Below are 10,218 nucleotides of genomic sequence, written 5' to 3' on the forward strand. Positions count from 1 at the left end.
CGCCTCCAACCCCACCCTCGTCCTCATAAGGTCTGCTGTCCTACAGTGTCCGCCTCAACACACCCTCAACCAGAAAAGCCAAAGGGTGCTTGGTTGTCAGATGGTTGAGGATTTCACCAGGTAACTGATGTGAAAAAGACAACCTGTCCTACAGAAGTGAACCTCCAGGAGTGGCTTTTCAGGGTTTCTCCTTCCTGCTTCGTCCCAGGTGAGCTCATCGGGTTTGACTACCTGCACCAGCAGAGTGGCCGTGTGATTGAGGACGTCAGCATGGATCCTGTCACTCCTGGTGCCTCCTTGGTGTGAACTCAGGCCCTGCAAACTGGCCGGACGCCGGTCGCCTGGTGGAGGCCGTTTGAGGCCGGCTCTGCCGCCTGCACCCTGCAGCCACTCGCGTCAGAGGGCCCATAAGGACCAGGCGGTCCCTCGTCCATGCGGACTGCGTGGCGGTGCTGGCCAGCCTGCGGCTGATGGCTCAGACCATAATACAGCTATTCCAGTTGAACCAGCGAATCATCTTGCAGTGATGAGAGCCGTCACTGACCTGGAGGCTCCTCATTTCCTGAAGACGCACTCAGAGGTCAAAGGTCTGACTCCGGTCTTTCTTTGTGTCTGCAGGTTCGACCAACGGGAGAAGCAGTGGGAGAGGACCGTGCTGGAGCAGGGGGTTCTCTCATCCCTGCTCCAGCTGCCTCTGAACAACCACTGCTTCCCGCAAAGGAGCCGACCTTGGTCCAGGTGGTCCAGGTGGGGCCCTTTGAATCCCACCTCCCTGAGGAGCAGAACTCCACCTAGGGACTTCCTCCTCCTGCTCCTGTTGCTCCTCCAGCGTACAGGAGGAGGAAGGCGGCTGACGCTGGCCCCCACCAAGCGGCGGCAGCTGAAACGCTACGTCTGCAGCAGCTGTGGGCAGCTGCAGAGGCTGGACACAGGACACTTCAGGATCGGTGGTGTGTCGTCCTGCGCCTCTGCTGGGGGGAAGAGGGTGGAGACTGGCTGTCTGGTTTTCAGCCTGATCTTCAGCCAGTCGGTTGAAGGTTAAACAAACTACTTTATAAAGAATTTTAATTCTCCCCACAGCTGTTTTTTAGATCTGTGGCAGTGGCGTCTGATCAAAACTTTTTAAAAATTTAAAGATGATATACTTTACTCCTGTTCTTCTTTTGTTTTGTTTGCTTTTGTTTTAAATGTATTTTGTTTATATATAACTTTGTTTATTCTTCTACTACGCTACATTCAATAAAGTCAATAAACTACAACCACTACAAATAAAATGCATTATTATTGTTGTTATTGTTAGTTTTTCTATTCTTTAGGGCTCAAATTTATTCAGGTTTATTCTCAGTAGGATTTTCTTCCAAAACACTTCAATAAATTAAATAAAAGCTTATTAAGGTAAAGCAAAGAACGAGTTCCAGTAAAAGTCTCCGGATAGATGTGGTTCCACTTATTACAAAAGATTGGTTATCAAAAGACAAATATTTTCTGCTTTAAAAACAAACATGAAGCATATTATATAACCACCAAAGGTAAAACAAAGAAATAAGTAATTAATTTTTAATACTTTAACACAATAACCTGCTGGCCTCTAGTGGTGATAACAGCTAACTGCAGGTATGAACTTCTAGTTGCTATAGGAAATATATTTGTGTTGTTACAATAGATATGAACAGTTATTTTTATTAAATATGAATATTCCCACATCAATGAAGGGAATTACTTTCCTACTAAAAATAATCCAGATCTTCCACTTAGACTTTGGAAAATATCCCGAAGCTCATTTCCTACATTTAGCCCAAAGTACTCACATTCTCTGAAGTACAGATACTTACATGACAAATATTCTAGTAATAGTAAAATTACAGGTTAGACTGTTTTACTCAAGTACAGTAAAAAAAAGTACAAGTACAAAAAGTAATTTTCATCTTGAATACAAAATTACTTTTGATAAGTCTAAAATACCTAAAAGGTTCTAGTCATACAGAATGTTTTTTTTTTCTTTTGCTGACAACATGCACTGTGTTGGTATATTAAAAATATTTATTCTGTATAGTTTTCCTTCAAACAAATCTCAGTCAGAATCATTAAGATCCCACAAAGCGCAGATCATTTGTCACTAATCGTTTATGGAGCCAAAAACATGGAAGGATTTTTAAAAATACGGCTACAGATGGGGAATATCTGCGTCTGAATATGTTCCTCTGTTTGTGATGTTACTCAGGTTCATGTTGTCTTTCCCATGACCCAGAGTGTTGTTGTGCTTTGGTTGTATATGGAGAGCCATTTCAGCCTAAATTAAATAAATAAGTAATTGAATTCTTTATTCTTAATTTTATTTATTTATTTATTTATTNANTTATTTATTTATTTATTTATTTATTTATTTAATACATATTCATTTGGCTTATTTATTTATTTAATTTTGGCTGAAATTGCTCTCCATAGTTGCCGAGCACATTTCTAAACATTTTTCGGTAACTTGCTCCCAGGTGAATCCTGAGAGGAATTAAGTGTTTTGAGGAAGACATTGGCTTTTGTAGGCACTTTTTGCTATTTGTACAAATTGTTTTGAGAAATGCACTTACTGTTTTGAAAATGTCGAAAATGAAAATAAGAGAAATGCACCAAACTGTTTTATCTGTTGGTACACGCTGGACCAGCAGGGGGAGCCAAAACACAAGGATTCGTGTCTCCCGGCGCCACATTGTCTGTTTCGCAGTAAATGTGAATTTTGCATTAGTTTGTTTGTTTGGATGTTGGAAAGGAAATTTTAAGAGCCGCTGAAATCTTCTGACATTATATTGACATTTTTCTCACTTCCAGATTTTTTCTTTCTTTCAGAAATTTACTTAACTTTTTTTTTCTAGATTTATCTCTATTACCAGTATTTATTTATTATGCTTTTGTCTTTTTACTCTTTTATTATTTCAGTTTATTAAATTATTGTTGGATATATTTTTGTGTTTCAACACTATTAATATTTTTATAGTTTTATTGCTTCCTTTTTCTGAAGCTAGTTTATGTGCACATTATGTTTTTTTTATCAGTAATCTTCTTATGCATCTTTTAGATATCTTATTATTCACTATTTTTATTGTGTTTCTTAAACTGTAAATATTTCTTATTGTATATTATTTGTTATATATTTATTTCGATTAGTATTTTTTATTGTGATCAGTTTTCTGATATTTTAAATTGTAATTATTTGATCTCTTTTGTGGTTGTTCATAAAACATCTGAAATATCCTTTGGTTTTCATAAACAGAAAAACTATATGGTTACTGTATATAAAACTGTTTTATTGGATCAAAGTTCATCATAACCTGCTGTGGAAACATCAGAAGCTAAATCTGGGAGTTTCTCGTTCATTCAACCTTTTAGAGACTGAAAACATTGTGATGTCATGCTGTGAATATTTCTGAGCTGACCAATCACAGAGCTGTTGATTTACGTTACTATTACAGTGTGCATATCCCCCACCAGCTATAGTGACACTAATCTGCCAAGACAGTGTGACCCACTTCTGCTGGTTGCTCCTGCAGGCAGGAGAGTCACCGTACAATCAGTGCAAGGCGCCTCCTGGCAGGAGCGATGAATGGAACTGCAGCCCAGGTCACTTTGCTTCAGGAAACCTGTGGTTTGGTTCGATATTTCTTAACAAAACACTGCATACTAAAAGTTTTTTTTTCTGTTTCATGTTATTTTTATGTTATAGCTTTAGCAAGTAAAGTCAGAAAAAAGCAATAAAAATCTAAAAACCTTTAATAAGGCCAATTTTTTTCTGCTACTTGGGTTTGTGGCATAAAATGCTAGTGAAGTAGCTAACAATGCTAAATTTAAAAAAAAAATCAGTTCAGCCTATTTCTATAGCACCAATTCACATCACATCATCTCAAAGCATTTTACGAAAAAAATAATTTCACTTCAATCACAAACATTCCAACTGATGCTAGCTATTAATAATTGTATCAAGTTCAATTAATTATTCAAATCAGTTTAAAACATTAGAATGAAACAACATTTTTATGTCCTTGTCAGCTGGAGACAGAGGAATTATCTCTGTTCTTGCAGAGTATTCACAGGCCTGCAAAAACTTAGGGAACGCCACAAAAATAAATATTGATTTACAAAATGAAATGATTGCAGTTTTGTCAAAAATACTTCTTTTTTTTAAACTAATTATTGTTTTAAAAAAATATTTTTTTTAGCTAGCGCTAATGCTAGCTTGTATATGAAAAGGAAACAGTTGTGATTTGACTGTTGTTATTTTTCATTGGTACAACCAATAATAATTGTTTAGCTAAAAAAATCCAACTTTGAAAACATGATTTTCTCTCCAGCTGTGTTGTATAAAGTTTTAGAAGAGTTTAGCATCTACAGGCGACGTCCCAGGCTAATATTAATAAACGTTGCAGAAATAGCTAATTTTACTTAAATTTAAATGTTCTCCAAGCGTTTGGAAAAACACTGTAAATTCATGAAACATGAAAGTTTATAAAGTTTACATTTGAAAATTCTTAACTGAAAAATTGAAATTACAAAATAAGATGTACTTTTATTTTGAAATCTACCTATCACGTTTCAGTTTATGTGCCTATCATGCTCCAAGTGATGATGTGACATAAATCATGCATAACTGACCTAAATTATCTTCCTTCATTACAAAGTCTGAATTTCTTCATTAATTACGTATTTTTTACTATTTATTTTTTTTTTTGCGTGTATATTTTTTGTTTGTGACCTTGTTTTTAAATTTCACTCTTTATTGGGTGAGCAACTCACGCTGAAACAGTAGATTTATATTCATGAGCTGGACCGGTCCGTATTAGCTTCAGGAGAAAACTGGTCTGTCAAGCTAACAGATAAAACCAACAGAAAATATGTGAAGGTTCCTTCAAAATTAAGGCTTTGGACTTGGACGAATTTCCCAAAAATGTAACACAAACTTTCTAAAGTAAAATTGTTAGTAAACAGTGAGATATGTTTACAACTAATGAAGTGTTTTGATAATTGATATGTAAAACCAATGTATTGATCTTATCATGTTAGTATTGATCCAATATTGCTGACTTGCCATTGATATTATCAATCTTTTGGATCAGTCCGTACAGCTCTTAGCATTATTTTCTACAAATAATCAACTGCACACTATTACATTAAACAATAATGTGGTTATTAAAAGAAATAATTTCTTAATTAGCATATTTTAATGTTTTTCTAATATTGTATTACAAATGATAAAGTTATCAGTTAATTTTTTGGGAAAATATTAAAAATGTGTGTAAAATCACTATCATCATCATTACCTTTACTAAAGGCACAAGAAGGCCTAACTAAGAAAATGTATTTAAATACTAAGTAATATAAAAAGAAAGTACAAAACTCACAAATATAAGTCACAGATTTTTTAAAAATGCCAATTGTTCCATATTCTGGACTTAAACCTGACTGAGCTTTGTGAAATATCCATTAGTATCAGGATGACGTATTAGTCAAGCTGCTTTGTAATTCATCTTGAATACAATTTCCCTTCCAGAAGTGCCCATCTGCATCAACCACATGTGCTTCCACTGAGGTCAGGGGCCACACAAAATCCTTCAGAGAGCCGAAAATGGCCCCTGAGCCGCAATTTGGACACTGCTGCTGTAAACCAGTTCTTTTTCTTTTTCCAAACTACTCTTCTTTAGTGATTTCGGTGGCGGCTGGCTGAGCTTTACTTTGAAGGGCATAACCGGAAGTGCTCCAACCGTAATGGCGGAGTAGGTTGAGGCAGAAGGAGCGGCCGGTTCCTCCTCCTCCCAGCAGCCACACCGTTTCACTGAGAGCTTTTCTTCTCAGCAGCAGCAGCGGGATCTTCTGACTGCACACACCGGAGACTGATTACGTTAAAGAGCCTCTCACGGCTGGACGAACACGGACCGTTTCCTCGGTTGTCCCTCCCCACCCTCACCTCTTTGATTTGGGCTTTTTCTCTCCCCCTTCGCCGGGTTTTTGTTTTTTATTTTTCGAACCTGTGACAGTTTCTCCGCGAAGCACTGAGGTTTCCTGTGCTGACATGGTAGATTATCACTCCACCAACAACCAGTCTGCCGGCGGGGTGCAGACCTACATGGAGCAGGAGAACGACTGGGACCGGGACCTGCTGCTGGACCCGGCCTGGGAGAAGCAGCAGCGGAAGGTAAGGCAGCCCGAGTCGGGGCCCAGCTGAAAGAAAATGGACGTGTGGGGGTCAGAGACCGAACACGGGCCTCCGTGAAAGCCTGGTTCTGTGAGATTTAAACCAGCTTTCACTCTTCTAGAAAACCCAATTTCCATCTTCGTTGCTCTTCTTTTTGCGTGTCTCTGAGCGGAAACGGACCCGGATTGTTGGTAGAAACCGAAGCTGAGATTTTGCGGAGCTGTTCGGCCTGATGATGCACATCAGGCGGGGTTTGTGTGGAGGGCGGCCGGTTCCGCTGGCTCCAGCCTGGTTCCGCTGTTCGTCGAGTTTCTGGAGGATCCGACCGATACCAGTTGGTGGAATCAAACCGAACCCGCCAAATGGACCATATCACCACTTTAAATCAGTTATAGTTCTCATTCTGAATGACTTTAATCTGGTAAAACCAATCTGCACCATTTAGACCCCAAAATTTAAGTTTTATTCTGTTTATGAAACGTAAATCTCAGTTTTTAAGAGTTTAATTGGCTTTATACCACTGCTTCAACTCATGGTAGATGTTTTTAAATCATAGTTTTGATCCTTAAAACTTTTTATTGCTGAAGCTTCAGAAAGTGTTCGATGTTGGACCCACTTAGATTGTGTACAAAAACATTTCTTTAAATCTGAGACATTCCTTCTAAAGAGATTCAAACGATTGAGAAAATCAAGATTGATTGAAATAAAAGCCAACTAATTTAGTCACCAGTTAATCATTAACTGGCTATAGACTCTAAAAGGCCTTTCACTGAAATGACACACAGCAGAAACTAAGCAACAAAAACTGCACAAAAATTATACATTTTACAAATGAGATAAAAAATAAGAAACATTTGTCTGTAAACATGTTCAACCCATAACTCCTTTAGCTTCGCTTGGTCCAAATTCTGTAAAAAAAAAAAAGTCTCCTTTTGCTGTTCAGTTATTATTTTATAGTATGTTTTTAGCTGCAGATGGATCCTTTGATACAAATAATCAAGTTTACTCTAAAGAAATGCTTTGGTTTTGCCAATGAAATGCTTATTTTACTAAAAAGAAATTAAATTATTGGTTTATTTGGATCTTTTAATGCATTTCTGATATTGTGCCAATTCTTTGTCAGTTGTCAAAAATAATCAGTAGAATAATCTGTTACTAATATAATTTTGACTTGCAGCCCTATTTGAATGTTTGTTGGTAATCTGGGCCATTTTGGATCAGTTCCAGTACCAAACCCACAAAACTTAGAGAAGTCTTGCATTGACTGGACGATTCCAGACGATTGAATCAGAACAGAATGAAAAGTTTCATAGCCCACAAACTGAGTGTAATAACTTCTTAATGAGCATATTGTCCTGCAGCGGCTGTCTGATTTCGAACCAGGGTGGGTTTAATCCAGCCCACATTCTTCAACAAGGTGTGAAACAGCCCTCCATTGAGGCGCAGAATACCTGTAAAGCTGCTGGGATTTGGTCGCTTCGGTTTGGAGACTTTGGGATCTAAAACTGGGCTGAAATGTTTTTCTTCTGAAGCAGAGCTGCTGCGGCTGCTGGGCGTAAAGTTTCTGTTTTCTGCTCATTTCATTCCAACAACAGAAGAATGGAGGAACACTGAAATATATCTGAGCTGTTTCCCCTCCGTGTTCTCATACCTTAAACTCATTAAAACTTTTTTTTTTTACGCTAATGTTCAGAAGGGAGTGTTCCCCATGCATTGTTTAAATAGGCTGGATGCCTGTTTGGTGGTGTGACGGGATGCCAAGCATCTTCACGTGCGTTTCTTTACTTTAACTGCCACACATTCCCGTCCTGTGCTGGACTGGGTGGGTGTTGTTTGTGCACAGACTCATTTAGTCGTCAGAAAGGGAAAAACTCACCTTAGAAATGATTAACACAGCGAGGCCTGCGGTTCAGACCCACAGAGCAAATTCCTTGCAGGGTTTAACGCTCTGGGAAAAAGGAGGGAAAGTCTCAGGGTTCATACAGGTGCTTGAATTTCTATCAGGTGTTTTCAAGGTTTGGAAGGTGCTTGATGTTCAGACTGCACAGCTTTGTAATTAAGTGTAATCTAATGTTTTAATAAAGGCTTAAATTTGTAAAATATTTACAGTTGAAACCAGATATTTTCATACGTCAAATAAAAAGACAGATGTTTTTTTTCTTGCTGTCTGAAGTCAAATCAGATTAAACTTTTCTTTTAGGTTGGTTAGAATCAACAAAAATATTTAAATTTGCTAAAAGCCAGAAAACATGAGCATGTTTTTTTTATTTCGCAACTTTCTTTACATATTAAGTTTTGGATTTAATTTGAGCAGGAAGGTCATTTACCTTAACATAGTTTGTTACTATTCCTAACGGCTCAGTGACTTATTGATCGTCTTGCTGGAAAAGTTTGAAAAGTTCTTGAATTTGAAGAGAGTGAACACTGAGAGACGAGGTGAACATGATGAGTGTGGGAACGTTTTTTTTTGTTTCTGGCACAAAAAGGTCAAACTCAAGTTGTCAACTTTCAGGTTTCCCTGAGCAACGTTTCCCAGCAGCCTGGAGCTGCAGAACCGAGCCCAGCCGGGTCCACTTAGCTGCACTTTATTACAGGCGAAGCTCCCCCTCCTGACAAACATGTCATTAAGCCTTTTTTGTTTTTTGTTCCTCTCCTCTGCCATCGCTGCTCGAAGAGCCGCCACAAGCTGAAACATGTCGTGTTGCAGCGCGATGCCACCGCAGGGATTTCCGCACGCCGGTCCCGTTTCTGACGTTTGGGTCCCGACTGATTCCCAGGAAGGAGGCCCAAGTTACAGCTCCAGTTGTTAAGACAGTTTTTGCCTAAAATGCAAACGCAGCATTCCTTTAGTAAACATGTTATCATTTCTAGCAAACGATGCATCTGCAGTAAAAAATCCTTCTGACATTAATAAAGTGTTCATCGTTTCGATTAATCGATTAATAATTGGGATGCAGAAGATGCTTAGTAGGAGATTAATTTTTAGAACATTTACAAACTTAATTACAGCTCTCCGTTTCATCAGCAAATTACTTTGTTTTTTAGTCTGTATACTCCAGTTAATGAATAATCGATTACTAAATTAGCTGGTGATTATTTCAGTAATCGATTAATCATGATTGAAATGATTAATCGTTTCAGCCTTACTGTAATTTGATAAAGTTTTGCTGTGAAACGGGAGAAAATTGTCCGTCTGGAGGACTTTCTCCCTTGGTTCAGTGTTTTCCTCCGTCTGCATGGCAGCTTGGCCAGTCCTGAGTGTTTTAGGCGACTAAATCACGACCAGTCAGTGCAAAATGTCTCAGTAAAGTGTGAACTGTCTGTGTCTCATAGTCTGCTCCATCAGGAGAGAGACACAGAAACCCAGCTGAATGAGGCGCCGATTTCCCAAAGATAATCTTGAATAAAACATTATTTGCATATAGAGCAAAAAAAAGGAATTTGCAGGAAAGTTTCTGAAAATCTGCAGAAAATAATCCAACAGTTACTATTTAATCTCAAAGAATGTCTTTAAATCTGACTCCATCGTCTGTGAATGGATTTAAAAGTGACAGATTATCATCTGCAGTGAGAGAAGAGATAAGCTAACAATGTTCTGACCTCGGTTTGCGCTTTTTAAACATTTGTTACCAACGCTGGGAGATAGAAATGTTTCTAAATGTTGGCTTGTACTTTCTGATCGCCTTGAGTCGTTTCTGGTCCAGCGGGGTCAGAGGTCGCGCTACCGGGCCCATCATTACGCTTCCTGCTGCAAAACACTCTGGATTTTATTAAAAATGAGGCTTTGTGCATGAAAACCTGAACACACTGCAAAAATACAAAATATCACAAAGTATTTTTGGTCTAATTTCTTCAGCAAATATCTTATCAGATTTGTCTCATTTCAAATTTACTAACTTGCAAGTAACTTTTCAGCAGCATATCGGAGTTTGCTTAGGTAAATAATATTAATGAAGCTCTGGTTCCAACACCAGTGCTTCATATTTCATGGGGCTCCGGAGGTTTGGAGCTCCAGGATCCCAAACTTCAGGTTGTCCAGC

General features: G+C 38.4%; 1 protein-coding gene across 6 annotated transcripts in view; it reads left to right on the top strand.

Annotated features, from left to right (window-relative positions):
- Positions 1-5,768: 5,768 nt before the first annotated feature.
- LOC106956878 (alpha-actinin-4-like) overlaps positions 5,769-10,218 on the top strand; it is a 62,310-nt gene continuing 57,860 nt past the window's right edge. For 2 of the 6 annotated variants that reach the window (XM_015047972.1, XM_015047976.1), the window contains exon 1: positions 5,769-6,178. In XM_015047972.1, the coding sequence (XP_014903458.1) occupies positions 6,056-6,178 (123 nt within the window). In that variant the 5' untranslated portion in view covers positions 5,769-6,055. The remainder of the gene's footprint in view (positions 6,179-10,218) is intronic. The other 4 variants (XM_015047971.1, XM_015047975.1, XM_015047974.1 and 1 more) reach the window with 2 other exon arrangements.

Source organism: Poecilia latipinna, unplaced genomic scaffold (assembly GCF_001443285.1).
Source record: "Poecilia latipinna isolate Pla-1442-1.1 unplaced genomic scaffold, P_latipinna-1.0 Scaffold852, whole genome shotgun sequence".
Classification (NCBI taxonomy): domain Eukaryota; kingdom Metazoa; phylum Chordata; class Actinopteri; order Cyprinodontiformes; family Poeciliidae; genus Poecilia; species Poecilia latipinna.